The sequence below is a fragment of the Heptranchias perlo genome, chromosome 9, assembly GCF_035084215.1.
Source record: "Heptranchias perlo isolate sHepPer1 chromosome 9, sHepPer1.hap1, whole genome shotgun sequence".
Classification (NCBI taxonomy): Eukaryota; Metazoa; Chordata; class Chondrichthyes; order Hexanchiformes; family Hexanchidae; genus Heptranchias; species Heptranchias perlo.
The window spans coordinates 72,168,826-72,189,633 of NC_090333.1; the positions used below are offsets into that span (position 1 = coordinate 72,168,826).

Consider the following 20,808-nt stretch of genomic DNA (forward strand, 5'->3'; position numbering starts at 1 on the left):
CCAGACACACACATAAACAAGGGTATATTCAAACACAGCCAGATACCCACATAAACAAGGGTATATTCAAACACAGCCAGACACACACACACAGAAACAAGGGTATATTCAAACACAGCCAGACACACACACAGAAACAAGGGTGTATTCCAACACAGCCAGACACACACATAAACAAGGGTATATTCAAACACAGCCAGATACCCACATAAACAAGGGTATATTCAAACACAGCCAGACACACACACAGAAACAAGGGTGTATTCCAACACAGCCAGACACACACATAAACAAGGGTATATTCAAACACAGCCAGACACACACACAGAAACAAGGGTATATTCAAACACAGTCAGACACACACACAGAAACAAGGGTGTATTCCAACACAGCCAGACACACACATAAACAAGGGTATATTCAAACACAGCCAGATACACACATAAATAAGGGTATATTCAAACACAGCCAGGTACACACACATAAACAAGGGTATATTCAAACACAGCCAGACACACACACAGAAACAAGGGTATATTCAAACACAGCCAGACACACACACAGAAACAAGGGTGTATTCCAACACAGCCAGACACACACATAAACAAGGGTATATTCAAACACAGCCAGATACACACATAAATAAGGGTATATTCAAACACAGCCAGGTACACACATAAACAAGGGTATATTCAAACACACACCGAGGATAAGGCATGTCTATAGGTATTTATGGATACTGCCACAACTCCAGACAAACATACACAGAGGTAGACAAACACACATAAAACACAGATGTAACACACGCATACACACAGATAGACAAGGTAGGCGTACATAAAATCGCAGATAGATCCACAAACACAGGCAAATAGATGCAGTTCGGAGCACACGGGAAAATCAGCTGCACACACAGGTAGATACGGGCACGTTGGTAGGCAGGGCAGGCACACAGATTCACAGATTGAGCAGTCCCCCAACACACACAGACATTTCAAATGCACCTATACACAGACAAACAAATCTTAACTACTGACAGGACCAGGCGTATACGCATATAGGCTGACACAAAGACAGGAATAAAGTGAAACGCGGATACAGACTTAGGGACCCACACAACAGCAAATATATAGACAGGTGGGCACATATGCACAGACACACTATATGTATATATATATACACACATCTGATGCTGCAGTGATAGGTCTGAAGCACAAACACACAAGAATTAATAAGGAAAACTGTCCCTTAACATTGTGTAAATAAACGCGCTTGCTGCATTAATTACATTGTAATAATCAACATATAGTTTGGCACAATTTTGGCAAAGAGCGTTTTTGTCTCAGATTTTAAAAGTCTCCAGAGGTGGAGCTGGCTGTTTTCTCGGAGTGGGTGATGGAAATGTTTCACTTTTAGTGAAATGCACCCTTATTTTCTCTGCCATCATCCTCAGTCCACACCCACATCGGATGGAGACTGTATTCAGTGAGACTGCACAGGGACTGCTGCAGTTTTCAAAGGGTTAACCATCCCGCCCCTCCGGGTGATTGCCGAAAGTTGAGATCCCACACAGTCTCAAGCCACCGAAAGGTCACGATTCTCCTGCATGATTTCTCTGATTCCGTTACAAACCTGCTGTCATTCCTTTACATCGCACTTCGCTCGGCGTCTCTAACCAGGGCGCCGCTTCAACCAGGAAATCTGAAAATTGATCAGATAGGGGTCGAGATCAAAACGGGGGTGGGCGGGGGGCAGGGCTGGAAGTTGCTGACTCCGTTTTAAGTGTGCCACTTCCTGTAAGCGGTGCTATTAAAGAAGGAGGTAACACGACCCTCACAAAACCAGCACTGACCTGGCGGACACAGTCCCTCCAATGCAGTCAAACCAACGCGTTCCTCTTTCAGCCCGGAATGGTACCCTGTGTGAGGCCAGGAAAGCCCGTGTCAGCTGGCTGTGCGAGGGAGGGGGGGTGGGGGAACTCATTTTAAAGCAGCCTCCGGGAGACGCATCCCGAAAAGGAGGCGCAACGGAGCTGGACTGCGGGAAGGTGCCGGCAGGTGTTTGTCGAGAGAGGTCCCGGTCCCCAGCAATAACTAGTGATTAAAATGCTACCCATGTACATGCGCCGCTGGTTTCCTTCACGGTCCTCACTTCTCTCGGTACCTGTATCCTGGGACGAACAGGGGAAAGAGATGGATTGGGCGGAAATGTTCTGTCTCTCCTCCCTCTCCAAGTGCTAAGCTGGAGCCTGGTTATCTTCTGCACGAAATCCTTTGGAGACAGACAGCAGGTTCCTAAAGAGATTCCAGGAGAAGGTCAACCCCTCTCCCCCCTCCCCCGGTCACATTCTGATCTTTTAGTTCACCCTCCCCAATGCTTGTCCTTGGACGATCTATCCACAGTCCTTTTGATTCAGGGGTTACACTTCTATTGGTAGAGCCTAGCTTTGGGTTGAGAATGGTGTGCAGGCGCAGCGATTAAACCTACCGGAGCTAAGAACTCATCATTTATAAACCCAGGGGGAGGGGGATGTGAGGGGAGGGGATGGGGAGGTATGGGGAGGAGGGGGGGTCTGACTCCAAAACCATCCTCCTGTATACCGCCCATCAGATCTCACGATCTAAAACCCAACGGTTTCCTCCTGGACACCTCCACCACCACCAGTGCAAACATCTAAAATCAACATCTTCAGCCGATCATTCAAATAGTTCTTGGGTTTTATGATTAAACAACTTCGTTATTTCAATTGAAAGCAACAGTGCAACGGAGATGTATGTTTAAAATAAACAAAAAAAATCCATGAGATTTGGCAATCAAAGACAGTGCGAACAGAACTGGAGCCCGAACACAAAGTCTGTACGTTTGAAGGGTACAATCTGGTCCAGCTATTAAACGGGATTAGCTGAGTAAAGTTAAGGAGCGAACATGGGCTATAACGATTGATGAATTTTGTCCTATCGGACGCCTCTTTAAATGACACGAACGGGTGCTTTCCATGGGACTGGTGCTGCTTTTATTTCCCTTCGCCATCCTCTCTCTTCGATGCGTAATCGCCGATCATATTCAGGCTGACACTCTCCAAATTCTCCAGTGATTTGTTTCGGAATAACAGGGGGCGAAGCGTTCACCTTACCCGCTTTTCTGCCAGTTCCTCAAGACGCCCACAGTATTAAACACACGAATGGTTCCGCATTAAAATACCTCAGCCCTTCTCCTGGGCGTTTTACTCTTCAGATTTCATGGCAAAATCTAGCACCCACCCACCTCCGGGATAGAAACATTCAACACCAGCACAAACCTGTCGTCTACCTGCCACGCACTAACCTCCTCAGAGGCGGACTCACCCAGTTTACATCGTGTCCCCTCACACAGATACACATTCGATCTATCTATCTATCTCACCCTATTCCCAGACTGCTGCCCCCCCGCCCCCACACACACACCCCTCCCCAAGGCTCCCTTTAAGACAGGTAACACATGACGAATTGAACAGCACCTTCGCACGGGTGCCGCTTGTTACCTCAGCTCTTCTGCAATGAAGAGGCATCGCACACTCGACTTCTGCTCACTCAACACAAGGGATGCATTTAACTGCGTTTCCCCCACACCATATTATTCCTGTACCTCCCCCAGCCAACACACACACACACACACACACAAGATCCAGCAAAATGCGGGAACAAGACCCCTTACCTGGGAGATGTTCAAAACCCCATCCCCAGCAAGATCCAATCTTCTTTCAGACTGAATCACTTGGGAAACTGCCTGGTCGCCTTTCTTGTTATTTAAGCAGGCAAATTCTCCTCTCAATGGCAAAAAGTTTCAGTACACGAGAATATAATCCATCTTGAAGTTCCGGGAGGAGGGAAGAGAGGGGGGGGGGGGGGGGCGGCGGTCAGAGATGGTGCCGGGGCATTAGGGTGATAGTTTACCGGCCAAACTGGCTGGTTTCTCCCTCAGTCGTATTACATTCGAGCCTGCAGTCATTCGTTCTGTCAATCGGCAGCCGTGGAAGTAAAAACAGGATGGGAAAGAGCAAAATGAACCTTTACACACACACACACACACACAGTGATAATCAGGGTTAAAAGTCCATCTGTTAAACGAGAGATTGCATCTCAGGTTCTTCATTGGCATCGACTCAGTCAACTGACTTCAATTAAATATCTCATCACAATGTATGAACATGGAGCCATCCGAACTGTAATGTATGCGTGCGTAACATTTGTACAGTTAGAACCAAACACCCCATATAGTGTTAAATAGTAAGTTCGGGTAGATTCATCTCATTGATTTAAGAAAATGAATATTCAATATTAATACCTGGGATGTAACGCCTCACATCGCTTCCCACAGAGACTTTGGAGGGATGAGTTCCAATGAAGTAAATCATGTCTCAGGTGTTGATTTAAAACAAAACCGGTCAGGTATACACTTGGGTCAAGACGATTAGAAAAGGTTTAAAAATTACAACCCGCACTGCAGGAGAAGGGAGTGGGATTAATTCTTTAACACCTGGCCATGCAGAGCCGGAGCCCGGGAAAGTGTGGCTCGGGGGGTGTCGATGTGTGGCTGTGAGTGGGTGGGCAAAGGGTGGGAAGAGAGATTGGGAAAGGGGCCGCCACTTACCAGGTTCGAAGCGAAGGGGGGCACAGGCAGAACAGAGGTCCTTCCCAGGAATGCTCATCCAAAGAGCGGCTCCACAGAACAGCGAAACAGCGCCTTCTGCTAGCCGGTGCATCGGCTGGAGTGAGAGCTGGAGCGGCCGCCTCCTACAGAAAGCAGCTCTCCAAATCACTAACTCGCCTTTCCTCTCTCTGTCTGTCTCTCTCTCTCTCTCTCCCTTTTACACGTGGGTTGCCCCCTCCTTCCTTCACCCCCCCCCCCCCTCCCCTCTCCCCTCCCCCAGCAACTGCGCAGAAAATAGACACAAATCAGCTCACGATCGGGATTAAGGAGCAGGGCAGAGGGAGACATCTACCCGGATCACCCCCACCCCACCCCCATCCCGGTTCAGGTTGTCAGGGGCATTCCAAAGGGAAGAGGAGGGATAAATCCCAGACCTGATCCCAGATTCCTTATCAACCCGTTGGCCGTGTGAGTGTGTGTGTGTGTGTGTGTGTGGATGTGATCTGCCAGCCAGCATTTGCATGGAGTTGCCTGCTTGCAGTAACATTACATTTGTGATCTGGGGTAGTTGTACTGGGAGCTGATCCTTTTGTTATTGTGTTAGGTGGGGGGGGGGATGTGGAAATGATGGTGTTGCTGCTGCTGGTTTTGGGGTCGTTCTGTACCGTGTTGGCGGCCGGACTGGGAGCGGTGGAAGGCGAACACCCCAAGGATGGAGAGTGCAAAGTGAAGAGGGTGAGCGTGTCGGCTCTGCCGTTTCTCCGAGAGAACGACCTGAGCATCCACACCCCGCTGTCGGCGGAGCCCAAACTCCTCTTCTCGGTCAGGAATGATTTTCCCGGGGAGGTCGTGGTGGTGGACGATCTGGAGAACACCGAACTGCCCTATTTCGTTCTGGGTGAGTGCTGCCGGATCTTTTGAATATAAGGATGGAGGGAGGGCGTGTGATGATGGGGAGGCCAGTTTCAGTGTCTGTGGAGGGAGGAACGATGCGGGCAGACTGACGCTGCTGCTCCCCTACCTCATCTGGCTGAGCCCAGGCAAGGTTGCCATTGTGTACTGTTATTTATTTATTTATTGTCCCTGTTGTTATGTGTCTCCCTTCGGTTTAGGGGGTAGGATTTGTTGGTTTCACGGGGCCATCCCTGCGTTAGTGATGGAGCAGGTGGGAGGAGATGGTGCTGGGTGTTACTTTTGGATCTTGGCTTGGGTCTCGTACACAAAGCTTTAAACTGTGGGACGGAGAAAGAGGGCTGTCCTCGGAGCTCAGGAGCACACGGCGCTTGCTCAGTCTCTCGCTTTGCCGACTGACAAGAGACGCCTGATTCAGATTAACAGCGAGAGAGAGAGAGAGAAAGAGAAGGCAACTTCTAACCGGGCTCCCCGAGTCAATTCACCCCAGAATTAAAATTCAATGCAAAATGCGAGATCTGAATTTGTAGTGTTTGGGAAGTAAATAGTGCACAGAATGAAATATGGAAGAAAATTAATTCCACTTAATGGAACTGTGGATATTCAAAGGACGACACTCTTGGGTCTCAAGTGGGTTGCTTTGTTTTATTTTAGTTACAACAGGGTTCAGAGTGTTTTCTGATGGTTTGGCGCTTTGGGCCTGTACTGGGGAATCACGCACACAGAACAGACTTATGCACACAACACACTGTACAAAAACAAAAAGACATCCACAGACCCCGTGAAACACACTAATAATACACTGAACGCACTTACATGTAAACATATGCACATAGGCACAGCATAGACTTGTATACACAGCATAATGTACGTACAAAATAAGACATCCACAGACCCACGTGAAATACACTAATAGTACATTGAACGCACTCACATGTAAACAGACGAACAAATATTCACACAAATCACTTACCAATACACTTACAGACACAGACCCACCCCCCACCCCACCTGCATATTTTGTTTAAATCACCAACATGAAAGATATTAGTGCTGGGAAATAGAACTCTTCCCAGTCTGAGCAGAAAGCACCCAGGTCAGATAAGGCACAGCCAGATGGATAGTAAAGATTCATCTACTCTGCCCCAACAACAACTTGCATTTATAAAGCGCCTTTAATGTAGTAAAACATCCCGAGGATTACAGGAGTGTAATCAGACAAAAACAAAATTGACACAGAGCCAAAGAAGGAGGCACTAGGATAGGTGACCAAATGTTTGGTCAAAGAGATAGGTTGCATGGAGCATCTTAATGGAGGAGAGAGAGGCGGAGGGGCTTAGGGAGATAATTCCAGAGCTTAGTGCCTAGACGGCTGAAGGCACGGCCAACAATGGTGGGGCAAAGGAAGTTAGGGATGCACAAGAGGCCAGAATTGGAGGAACGCAGGGGGTTAAATTCAATAACCCCCAAATCTGGGCGCTTAACACATGCCTAGTCATTGAGATACAGGCAGCACGTGAGATCCATGCTGCAAGGGGGCCCAGATATTGCATGAGTGCCTTAAAGACAGCCTGCACCTCTTAAAGGTGGACCGCACCTCTTAAAGGCAGCCAGCACCTCTAAAAGGGAACCTGCACCTCTTATTTGCAAAATATAAGATACGGGTCTACTCATGTAAAACACAGATGCAGGTCCCATTCCTATGTTTATAAACTATTGAGTTATGTTAAAACATTGAATAAAGGTTGCGCACTACTAAATCCCACATCCTCCAATCTGCATGCCAGACCTCACCAATCCGCTGATCTGAGTTTGTACCAGGCCTGCGAGAGTGTTCACCAAGGTTCTCTGAAGATGCACTAGGGACCTTGGTGCAAGAGGTAGACAGAAGGAGGGACATCCTATATCCGCAGGGGGTCAAGAAGCCCTCCAGACATATGCTTCTGAGGCATTGGGAGGCAGTAGTGGACGCATAGCACCACGAAGATGGATGCAGTGCAGGAAGAAGTTCAATGCTTTGACATGAGTGAGGTCAACGGTCAAGTGTCATCTCCTACCAACTACATCACTAGCCACATCCACTGCTCCAAGCACTAAACCCCCCATCACCCAACTATCAACAAACTCTTTCAATCAGTACTCAATTCTTCCAATCAGATGCTTCTTCTCACCCTCAGACATTACCACTGTTGCAAGCCACAACTCACAGGTGCCACACTGCAGCTATTCAACCATGACAGTCACATCACCCATATATCTTGCAGGACACTCATGGACACACGTCCTGCTTTCTTGCAGGAGAAAGTGGTGCATAACAGGAGGCCGCAAATGGCAGTGGCTCCAAGGAACATGAACCTGCTGTCCTCTCTCAGGATGGCAGCAATCCTGTCCCACATCTTGCCACTCTGCCAGTGCCCTTGCTGTTGCCTGTCAGCTAGCCAACCCACTCCCTGTAGCGTATTGAAACTTTATTATAGGAACATAGGAACAGGAGTAGGCCATTTAACCCCTTGAGCCTGTTCTGCCATTCAGTGAGATCATGTGTGACCTAATTCCATATACCCACCTTAGCCCCATATCACTTAATACCTTTGGTTAACAGAAATCTATCAATCTCAGATTTAAAATTAACAACTGAGCTAGCATCAACTGCCATTTGCAGAAGAGCATTCGAAACTTCTACCACCCCTTGCATGTAGAAGTGTTTCCTAACTTCAATCCTGCAAGTCCTGGCTCTAATTTTTGGGCTATGTCCTTTAGTCCAAGTATTCAGGTATAGGAGACCTCCAAAAACTGGTACAAATGCATCAGCAGCCAGAAGCAATAATCCAGCAATTAACTTGTAAATCCTGCATGGTCCCTTTAAATAGCACTGGTGGGGGGTCCCCCAGGCCATCTACTACCTGTTCAGCTGTGCGTGGTTAAGACAATGCATTAGCTGGAGCGTTGAGTTTCAAAACCGCATCTGTCCCTTTAAATCAGCGTTGCACACTGATCTAATGCATATTCTCCTTACTTTCCATGGTACCGGTGTTCCTTATCTGCACGTGCTCAACCACCTTCACCAAGATGGCGTCCAGCGCACGTCATGCTAGAAGCGTGCATGCACATTCTGGATGCCATTTTGGGATCTTAGGAGACTGTAAAGCGCTGAAACAACAGGCGTTATGCGACCAAATTTATAGCCCGCGGAGTTCTCGGAAGATTGTAGGGCTGGAGGAGGTTACAGAGATAGGGAGGGTCGATGCTGTAGCACCAAACTCGGAAAAGCACCACTCTGACATTTTTCCTTACCAACCATCTCTAAGTGAGATTGCCAATTAGCACCAAATTAGGGACAGCTTTGTGCTATTGGTCTATGTCAACTAGATACTGGTTTGAGACTGCTGATACTCATTTTATGTAGGACCCTTTGCAGCCCACAGATGGAGGAGACAGTTCAGAGTGCATTTGAACCCTGGTGCCAGAGGTAAAAAAAACATCGCTCAATCCACTGTGCCATTCAGATCTCCAGAAGCAAGCTTATAAAAAGATAAAGAAAGGCAAGGCATTCATCCTGATTTCTTCTGAACTGGAGCATGAAAGTAACAAGCAATTTACTGACCATCACTTTACAAGCAATTATAATTACATGGATTCCCACAGCGACTGCTTGCACAGTGGCTTTAAAGAGACAGACCAGATTAGCAATGAAACGTACAGACTTCAAGTTAGCCATGGTGCAATGCCAGAGGAGGTCTGCTGATATATTACAAAGAGACTTATAATAAAACATGTACAATGTACGCACACTTACCTCCTCGTTCTTTGGTTTCCCAACCTTACGCTCACACATTATGTTGTGCTACCAATTTGGTGCTGGATTTGCACTAACACCAGAAAGGCTTATTGTGCTTCCTGTCAGATGCAACAAAAAAGGGGTCAAAGTGTACATTGATAAGAGCATAAAGAAATAGGAGCAGGAGTTGGCCATAAGGCCCCTCGAACCTGCTCTGCCATTCAATAAGATCATGGCTGATCTTTGACCTCAACTCCATTTTCCCACCCTATCCCCATTTCCCTTGATTCCCCTAGAGTCCAAAAATCTATTTACCTCAGCCTTGAGTATACTCAATGAGTCAGCATCCACAGCTCATTGGGGTAGAGAATTCCAAAGATTCACAACCCTCTGAGTGAAGAAATTCCTCCTCATCTCAGTCTTAAATGACTGACCACTGAGTCTATGCTCCTTAATTTTAGACTCTCCAACCAGGGGAAACAGCTTCTCAGCATCTACCCTGTCAAGCCCCCTCAGAAACTCATATGTTTCAATGAGATCACCTCTCATTCTTCTAAATTCCAGAGAGTATAGGCCCATTCTACTCAATCTCTCATCATAGGACAACCCTATCTTCCCAGGAATCAATCTAGTGAACCTTCGTTGCACCGCCTCTAAGGCAATTATATCCTTCTTTAGATAAGGAGACCAAAACTGTACACTGTGCTCCAGATGAGGTCTCACCAAAGCCCTGTACAATTGTAGTAAGACTTCCTTACTCTTGTACTCCAACCCCCTTGCAATAAAGGCCAACATGCCATTTGCCTTCCTCAATGCTTGCTGTACCTGCATGCTAACTTTCTGTGTTTTTTGTACGAGGACACCCAAATCTCTCTGAACACCAACATTTAATAGTTTCTCACCATTTAAAAATATTCTGTTTTTCTATTCTTCCTACCAAAGTGAATAACCTCACATTTCCTCACAGTATACTCCATCTGCCACTTTCTTGCCCACTCACTTAACCTGTCTATATCCCTTTGCAGATTCTTAGCGTCCTCCTCACAACTTACTTTTCCGCCCAGCTTTGTATCATCAGCAAACTTGGATACATTACACTCGGCCCCTTCATCTAAGTCATTAATATAGGTTGTAAATAGCTGAGGCCCAAGCACTGATCCTTGTGGCACCCACTAGTTACAGCCTTCCTACCTGAAAATGACCCGTTTATCCCTACCGTCTGTTTTCTGTCCGTTAACCAATCCTCTATCCATGCTAATATATTACCCCCAACCCCATGAGCCCTTATCTTGCGTAACAACCTTTTATGTGGCACCTTATTGAATGCCTTTTGAAAATCCAAATATACTACATCCACTGGTTCCCCTTTATCTATCCTGCTAGTTACATCCCCAAAAAACTGTAATAAATTTGTTAAACGTGATTTCCCTTTCATAAAACCATGTTGACTCTGCCTAATCATATTATGATGTTTTAAGTGCCTGTTACCACTTCCTTAATGGATTCCAGTATTTTCCCGATGACTGATGTCAGGCTAACTGGTCTGTAGTTCCCTGTTTTCTCTCTCCCTCCTTTCTTGAATAGTGGGGTTACATTTACTACCGTCCAATTCGCTGGGACCATTCTAGAATCTAAGGAATTTTGGAAGATCACAACCAATGCATCCACCACCTCTGCAGCCACCTCTTTTAGAACCCTAGGATGTAGGCCATCAGGTCCAGGAGATTTGTTGGCTTTTAGTCCCATTAGTTTCTCTAGTACTTTTTCTCTACTGATATTAATTACTTTAAATTTCTCACTCTCGTTAGCTCGTTTGTTCCCCACTATTTCTGATGTGCTTTTTGTGTCTTCTACTGTGAAGGCAGATACAAAATACTTGTTTAACGTCTCTGCCATTTCCTTACTCCCCATTATAATTTCTCCTGTCTCAGCCTCTAAGGGACCAATGTTTACTTCTGCTACTCTCTTCCTTTTTACATACTTGTAGAAGCTCTTTCAATCTGTTTTTATATTTCTTGCTAATTTACTCTCATATTCTATTTTCTCCCTTTTTATCAATTTTTTGATCATCCTTTGCTGGTTTCTAAAACTCCCCCAATCCTCAAGGTTACTGCTATTCTTCGCAACATTATGAGCCTCTTCTTTTAATCTAACAGTATGCTTAACTTCTTTAGTTAGTCACAGATGGATCACTTCTCCCGTGGAGCTTTTATTTCTCAATGGAATGTATACCTGTTGAGAGTTTTGAAATATTTCTTTAAATGTTTGCCACTGCTTATCCACCGTCATACCTTTTAATCTAATTTCCCAATCTACCTTAGCCAACTCGCCCCTCACACCTTTATTTAATTTTTAAGACTCTAGATTTGGACTTAAGTATGCCACTCTCAAACTCAATGTGATGCTTTGCCTGCTCCAGTATAACAGCTAGGGCAAAGACAGCGTGAATGATCTACAGTTAACCTCATCACTGGCTATAGTCTGTCACAACCCAGACTGATGGGTTTATCCTGGCAACTAGATAGAATGTCTATGACACTAGTTGAAGCAAGCCATACACACTGAGCATTCTGAGCTTCCCTGAAACTCAGAGCATTAAGATGCATGCACAGGTTGGCATAACCCTTTGAGTTTTAGTCGGAATGTCAGCACCAGGTTAGTACATCACAGCCGGTGCAAATGAGATGACGTTGTTTAAAGGTGCGTCACTTGCAGAGTACATCGCTATGTTTTGTTTAGCTGGTACTTGCATCACTAAAAACAGATTATCTGGTCATTATCACATTGCTGTTTGTGGGAGCTTACTGTGTGCAAATTGGCTGCCGCGTTTCCTACATTACAACAGTGACTATACTTCAAAAGTACTTCATTGTTTGTCAAGCTCTTTGGGGCGTCCTGAGGTCATGAAATGTGCTATATAAATGCAAGTTCTTTCTTTCATACTATATCAAGATGTTTGCAATGACCCAGCAAATTTCTCCCATAAACATACTCATTGGCCAGTTATACTACACAGTTTGCTTAGTTGCAAACTAGGATGTGTACTTCAAGTACGCTGGTGTGAGACCACCTACAGTGTAACTGCAGTTGATACAAAGTGAAATTTAGAAAGTTGGACTGGTTGCGAATTTTTGAAACTTCATTTTTGATCCTTTTAATATTAACAAAGGGTTAGTGGGATGGAATCTGCAAATGATATCTATAGCATAGTGATGTTGAGACACACGCACACACACAATGCTGCCACAGCCATTCATCCCATCACCAACTGACATTATTATACCATAATGGAGGTAATGAATGGTCTTCTAATTCACTGTTAAAAATCAACAAAAATAACTGGATGTTTAACTAACTATAACTAACAAACATATTGCATAGACTAATGTCTTTCAAATCCAAGCTACCTTCAGGGCCTAAATCTTGATAATATCCTTTGTCCTACATCACATGGGGCTGTGTTCATCTTCAAATAATAATACAAACAGAAACACACATTAAGAAAATGAATGTAAAATATCTCACAACTTCATACATTAACAGACACTTCTTGATTAATTTAAAGAGTAATCTAATCTCTGGGTTCAAATGGGAAACAGGAACCACTTAAGCTTCATTTTTAGTGTGTGATTATTGCAACTTACCAAAATGTATTCTCTGGTGTATCAAATTGCAACAGGTATTAGATATGGCATTAAGGAATGGTTGAATGAACAATTTGTGCAGATTTGTTTGGAGCCACTCTCTGGTAATGTAACAGTAGAATTTACTGCTGAAACCCCATATAGGTGCACTGAGACAGAACTGTCCTACAACAGCTGGGGCTCGTACTGAAACAATGACCAATGATTGAGCTCCAAACACTACGGTGTATTTGAAATCATCTAGACTTTGAGGGATTGTCTGAAAATCAGATTATTGTAAATACATTTTTGAAAGTAAAACAAGATATCTGGGTAAAAGCAATGGCCCACCAGCAAGGTTTTTGCGTTATTGCCAGGCATAGATCCCAAAATGATTACAATTTTAATGAGTTTATATATCCCAAAGCTGGTTACAAAATCAACTAGTCACTGACTTGATGAATTATATACATCCAACATCAATATATTATTTATCATGCATCATTACCTGACTATCATAAGTTACTTCTGTGCTATAAATCCTAATTTGAGTTAATGATTGATTATATATTACAAACTGATTACAAATAGATAAGTTGGAGAGGTATGTATTGGAAAACACTTAAATTATCAATGAGCTCTAATGGCTTATAGATGGCACATAATTATATACATTCAAAAATATTTCAAATTCCCCCTATGGCAGACTAACTTTTTGAATTACTTTCCACTAATAAGATTATGTGTGTCCTCTTTTTAAAATGTTCCAAGGAAATATGTTGGTTAAAATGTTAAAACATAGCTACACATTTTTCATTGTGGGCTGAGACTTGTGTGATTGGGATACGTTTTTGAGGATCACGTGGCTCCTACGATTTCTTGTGAAGGAGTTTTAATAAGTCAATTCCAGTATCCACCCTTTATTATTTCCCTTACAGAATAGGATTGGAAATATTGCCAGCGACTGCAGGCCTGTTATAGATCCAATACTGACTACAATTACTGATAATTCTAAATCCAATACTTGTTATTATCAGTCGGCTATTGATGGGCTATAGATCCAGTACACATTAGATTATCAATTAGTTATACTCCAATATTGATTATTATCAATGGCTTATTGATATTTATAGATTCAATACTAATTACATCATCAATGAATTGTTGACATCATAGATTCAATATTGATTATTATCAATGAGCTATCGATGAGTTATAGATTCAATGCTAATGATTATCAATGAGTTATCTGTTAAGCATCCCAGGTTTATTATATTATCAATAAGTTATTTTGATTGGTCATGAATCCCAAGTTGAATATATTTCATTGTGTTATTAATGGATTTCAAATCTTAAATTAACAAACAAAATTATTCTTAAAGAGACGTTTTTGTCAGGATGGCTAAGATCATTTCTTAGAATAGCAACAAAGAAAAACCTGCCATAATGGCCACTGGAAACATCTGCAGAGTAATGTGCCAAGAGCATGACCTTTTAACTGCTAGATCCTTCTGAGATTACTTTCTATTTTTAAAATGTACAATCAATATATGTATGAGTTGTGATATCGTCACACGTAACAATATTTCCTGTTGTAAAGTCTCAAGTAAGACAGACTGGTCTGAAGACAATCCCCTTTAAGGTAAAGATTGTCTCAGAAAACGCTTTGTGTATGGTAATATAACCGGAAATGATTTCTATTGAATATTGAAGCCTGCGAGTCTGCTTACCACTAAATGAAAATGTGTTCTGTTGAAACATTTATGATTGCAAACGGCAATTATATTGCCATGTGTTCCTGCTATGCAAATTATATATATTAACGAAAGAAAATGACTCAGGATGGAGATATTGTGTAGTGATTTTGATTTTATTTTGCCGTCCGCTGTGCTGTTTTTATTTTTTGGAGAAGGGTGGTATTAGAATTTAATTTCTGTAACTCCTGCTGCCAGTACAGCAGGTAATTCCCGATCTCTTGCTCTTATCGACTCAGCATGGGACTGGACTAATGCACATTTTATTGCCTCTCAGTAAGCATTTGCTTGCTATAAGAAATTCAAAGTGGATAATAAAACCCAATCACCAGAGTCAGGCTTATTGGTGTTAGAAATTGGAGGGGGGAAAATTGCAGTGCTGCAAATATCAGAGGTTATATATTAAAAAAAAGGCAAAAGGAGAGTTAATGCAAAAAAAAACCATCTGCCTGCAGAAAGACTGACTTAAAAAAAATCTGATTTTTTTTTTTGTTTTAAGGATTAGCCTCCGTTCAAGTTCCCCCGATACCTCAGTGAGTTTATCCGTCGAGCAGCTGAGCTACGCAGATCTGAAGTCCCAGGTTTGATGATCAGGTTGTAGTGAGGTCATTTGACTCCAGCCACAATGGCTATGCGGGTGCTACATCTTGCCTCGGCGTCAGGCTCGTTATCCAGAAACCTGCTGCAGAAGTGTGCGTGCATGCATGTTGCGAAAGGCAGTATCAGACCCAGCCGGCGATATCCCAATTGATTAATATCCTGCTGACACTCACTGTCAAGGCCCATACATAAATACTGGGTGAGCTACTCGATGGCAACCGGTGTCAATGGAACCATACCCCTGGAAGGAATCAATAGCTTCAGGAGAAGAGGAAGGGAACATAGGCAGGGGAAAAAAAACAATTCATGATCTCACTTAAAAAATAGAACTTCTACAAATTCAAGTTGACACATTAGGCTATATTTGCTGATCAGGTACATCCGAGATACTGATATCAATTGGGCAAACCCAATTGGAAAATTGGGCAGAGATCTGGAATGCTAGATCTGAGTTCACTTTGCACATTGTGTACATTGATGGTTTCATTATAATATTCAACTGAAGAGTGGCTGACATCATTTTGATGTGCACCTAATTTCCTAACATTCGCGCACGTTGTGCTGAGTGATCTTCAAGTTCATTTATAATTGGCTTCCAGGGTTGCTAGGAAACGAGTTATACCCAGAAGTAAGTTTAAAGGTCCGAGCGGGAGGATTCAGTCAGTGATCAATTTTAAGGGTACTTCTGCACAATTTTTCTTGATTGTTTTTTTCCTTAGCCATTTATGTCTTCAGAAGCTTTTGTGGCAATTGTTCTGTTGCTGCCTTTCTTTGCTAAAGTCCCAATGGTGCCACAATGAGTTTTCCAATAGGAGCCCTCCTTCCCGTTCCCATCCCCGTATCTATGCTTTTCATGGAAAAATAGGAGGGCCATTGGAGGGATGTCAGGCTGCCCCAGAGTGATCTGTTCCATCTACACTACCCTCACACAGATAGGGGTGCACATTATTTGCTTTGCCAGCATTGGTGCACGTGACGACTAAATTCCCAGGTGTCACAGCAGACCTGATGGCACAAATATATGTGAAGGCCTGACCAACCTTAGACCATAAGAGACCATAAGAGATAGGAGCAGGAGTAAGCCATTCGGCCCCTCGAGCCTGCTCCGCCATTTTTACCTCAACTCCACCTTCCCACCCTTTCCCCATATCCTTTGACTCCCTTGCTGATCAAAAATTTGTCTAACTTAGCCTTGAATGTATTCAATGACTCAGCCTCCACAGCTTTTTGGGGTAAAGAATTCCAAAGATTCACGACCCTCTGGGAGAAGAAATTCCTCCTCATTTCTGTCTTAAACAGGTGACCCCTTATTCTGAGACTATGCCCCCTAGTTTTAGATTCCCCATGAGAGGTAACATCCTCTCAGCATCTACCCTATTGAGTCCCCTCAGAATCTTGTATGTTTCAATAAGATCTCCTCTCATTCTTCTAAACTCCAATGAGTATAGACCCAATCTGTTCAATCTTTCCTCATAAGACAACCCTTTCATACCCAGAATCAACCTAGTGAACCTTCTCTGAACTGCCTCCAATGCAAGTATGTCCTTCCTTAAATAAGGGCACCAGAACTGTACGCAGTACTCCAGGTGTGGTCTCACCAGCACCCTGTACAGTTGTAGCATGACTTCCCTGCTTTTATACTCCATCCGCCTAGAAATAAAGGCCAATATTTCATTTGCCTTCCGGATTACCTGCTGCACCTATATGTTGACTTTTTGTGTTTCATGTACGAGGATGCCCAGGTCCCTCTGTACCACAGCATTTTGTAGTATTACCAACCTTATTACCAGATGATTCTTCAGAAGCATCCTAATCACAGTATGATAGCGTGCCTTAGTGGTAGCAGTCTCACCTCTGATATCAGAATGTTATGGGTTCAAGCCCCACTCCAGAGTCTTGGCTAATATTTTATATGCTGCATTGTCGGAGGTGCTGTCTTTTGGGTGAGACATTAAACTGAGGTCCATTTTGCCTGTTCAGATGGATGTGAACGATCCCATGGCATTATTCAGAAAGAGTAAAGGACCTCCCTAGTGTCCTGGCCAACACTTATCCCTCAGCCAGAACCACCAAAACAGATGAACTGGTTATTTATCTTAATGCTGTTTGTGGGACCCTGTTGTGCATAAGTTGTCTGGTGCTTTTACCTACATAACATACGAACAAAGACCATCAGGAAAAGACCCACTAGTCCATCTAGCCTGTTCCATGCAATTTGTCATACCTTGTGCATCACAATATATACACTCCCCAAGCCATGTGATCTCCTGGGAGAGGCGAGAAAACAGATGAAAAACCCAGGCCGAATTTGGGAAAAAAATCTGGGAAATTCTTCTCTGACTCCATTGAGCAATCAAAACTAGTTCAGGAGATAACTCTGGCCCCGGTAATTCTACGAATTACCTACCTTTTGTACTAGGTAATTTCTGCCCCAGACAGAAACAGGTCCAGCTCTCATGACTACACTTTAAAAGTAGTTCATTGGCTGTAAAGCAGTTTAGGGCATCCTGAGGATGTGAAAGGTGTGATTTAAAAGCAAGTTCTTTCCCTCATGCTTTATGTGGTACTGCATTAAAGACAGCATTTCTGGATGATCAACAGCCAGCATACCCTGATTGGCCACACACATGAAGATGCCACCCAGCATGTATGCAAGTCCTCGCACACCTTCCTTATAATGACTGTGGGGAACTGCCTTCACAGGTTCTGGGTCAGCAGAGAACAAGTGCTGTGCCATCTGCTGCAAGGAGATCTGCAGCTAACATGCACCTGACAAAGCTATCAATAGTATCAGCCAGCTAATGCTTGAACTTTATCTCCTCTCTCCTTCCAGGCATGTTGTAATGCTGAATGGTGGAGATGGTTCCCTGGAATAGCAAACAGGACCACCCTTCTTGCAAACGGAACCTCCGTTCTCGCAAACGGGACCCCCCTTCTCACAAACGGGCCCCCCTTTCTCGCGACTACTTCCTGCAGCACAACCCTCACTTCAACAGCCATTGCTTGTCGGCAGACTCTATTTTATGTCTTCACACTGGGTTTTCTTTGAGTTTGTTTTTGCCTGTCACTTCTAACCCCTCTCCCCCTTCAGCCTTGGCTCAAATAGGTTGAAATAGCTTTGGAGCCTTACCAAAGGCTGTAAAGAATTTTGGGCATCACTTTAAATTTCACGTCGATTGTAAATCTTCCAGTCCCACCATTGACTAATGTCCAAAGTTACACCTGGAGCTGGAATTACGATCGTGAGCTGACCACGGAAAACTGGTTGCAGTCAGTGCAATGGGCTCGCTCCTAGCCATTCCTAACTAAACTACACTCGTACGGGAAACTCTAGGCCAATGTGTTTAGTAGTAAGAACGCAAAGTGCTGGAAGATAGGTCAGTTGTGATGCAGTGTCTCACCCAAAACACTAACTTGTCTTTCTCTTTCAGATGCTGACTGGCCTGCTGTGTTCCTAGCATTTTCTTTCTTTATTTCAGATTTCCAGTATTTGCTGGATTTTAATTTTTGTGTGCATAGTAGTGATTTGATAAAATGCTGTATTAGTGCACCATCAATAAATCCAGTAAAGAATACAGGAGAAACTTCTGCACCTAGTGGTTAGAATATGGAACTCGCCACCACATGGAGTGGTTGAGGCAAATGGCATAGACTCATTTAAAGGGAAGCTAGATAAGCACATGAGGGAGACAGGGATAGAAGGATATGTTGATGGAGTTAGATGAAGTAAGTTGGGAGGAGGTTTGTGTGGAGCATAAACACTGACATAGACCAATTGGGCCAAATGGCCTGATTCTGTGCTGTAAATTCGATGTAATTCATATGTAATAATTTCTGTGGATTTTCTCTGTGCCTTCGGGTAGTATTTGTCTTTTAGTTGGTGAAAAGCTTGATTTCCATCTTTGAAAATGCCCCTGATTCCATGCAGACCGTTTTGGGGAAGAGCCTGCTTTTTGTGTCAGTCTGACTGAGCGGGGTCAAATGGGTTCATTCAGCCTTGCTTTCCGATACCCATATTTGTCGCTCAGTGTGATTTAACATTTACCCTGCTGAATATACAGGACTCCACACAGCTACAAAGAAAGTAACCCATACCATGCTGAATATACAGGACTCCACACAGCTACGAAGAGAGTAACGCTTACTCTGCTGAATATACAGGACTCCACACAGCTACGAAGAGAGTAACGCTTACTCTGCTGAATATACAGGACTCCACACAGCTACAAAGAGAGTAACCCTTACCCTACTGAATATACAGGACTCCACACAGCTACAAAGACAGTAACCCTTACCCTGCTGAATAAACAGCAACTCTGTGCATTGGGTGACTCTTGTCCTGTTGGATAAATAAGAACACTAATTTTATCCTTTCTGTCATCAATATAGCTACTTGGTTTTGCTATGTGGTTTTGCATCATATGACATTAAACAATAACCTGCATTTATATAGCATCTTTAAAGTAGAAAACCATTCCAGATGCTTCACAAGGTGCTTGCTGAGGGGAAAAAAATATATGCCAAGCCAAAGAAGGAGAGATTAGGAGGTGTGATCAAAAGTTTGGCCAAATGTGAGTTTAAAAGAAGGTCTTAAAGGAGCAAAGGAAGGTGGTGGAGAGACAGAGGCATTTGGGAAGGAATTCCACAGAGTGACTGAAGACATAGCTACCAATAGTAGGATGAAAAAAGGGGCCAGAGTCAAAGGAAAGGAGAGTTCGGTGGTGAGGAGGGTTACAAGGCTGGAGGAGATCACAGAAGTATGGAGGAACAAAGTCATGAGACAAATACAAGGCTGATAATTTTAAATTTGAGTTATTGGGGGACTAGGAGCTGATGCAAGTCAGCAAGGATGGAATGATAAGTGACCAGAAGGAGAGGACGTGGTAACATAAGAACATAAGAAATAGGCCCATACAACCCTCGAGTCTGCTCTGCCATTCAATAAGATCATGGCTGATCTTTGACCTCAACTCCACTTTCCTGCCCAATCCCCATTTCCCTTGATTCGCTTAGAGTCCAAAAATCTATGGATCTCAGTCTTGAATATATTCAACGACTCAGCATCCACAGCCCTCTGAGGTAGAGAATTCCAAAGATTCACAACCCTCTGAGTGAAGAAATTCCTCCTCAGCTCAGTTCTAGATGTTCCACCCCTTATCCTGAGAATATATCCCCTAGTTCTAGACTCTCCAGCCATAAGAATCATCCTCTCTGCATCTACCCTGTCAAGACCTCTCAGAATTTTATATGTTTCAATGAGATCACCTCTCATTCTTCTGAACTCCAGAGAGTATAGGCCCATTCTACTCAACCTCTCCTCATTGGACAACCCTTTCATCCCAGGAATCAATCTAGTGAACCTTCATTGCACTATCTCTAAGGCAAGTATATCCTTCTTTAGATAAGGAGACTAAAACTGTACACAGTACTCCGGGTGTGGTCTCACCCAAGCCCTGTACAATTGCAGCAAGATTTCTTTACCCCTGTACTCCAACCCCCTTGCAATAAAGGC

At 43.7% G+C, this 20,808-nt stretch overlaps 1 protein-coding gene across 1 annotated transcript in view; it reads left to right on the forward strand.

Annotated features, from left to right (window-relative positions):
* Positions 1-5,253: 5,253 nt before the first annotated feature.
* Positions 5,254-20,808, forward strand: part of astn1 (astrotactin 1) — a 2,273,142-nt gene continuing 2,257,587 nt past the window's right edge. The window contains exon 1 of the mRNA XM_067989612.1: positions 5,254-5,527. Within this exon, the coding sequence (XP_067845713.1) occupies positions 5,254-5,527 (274 nt within the window). The remainder of the gene's footprint in view (positions 5,528-20,808) is intronic.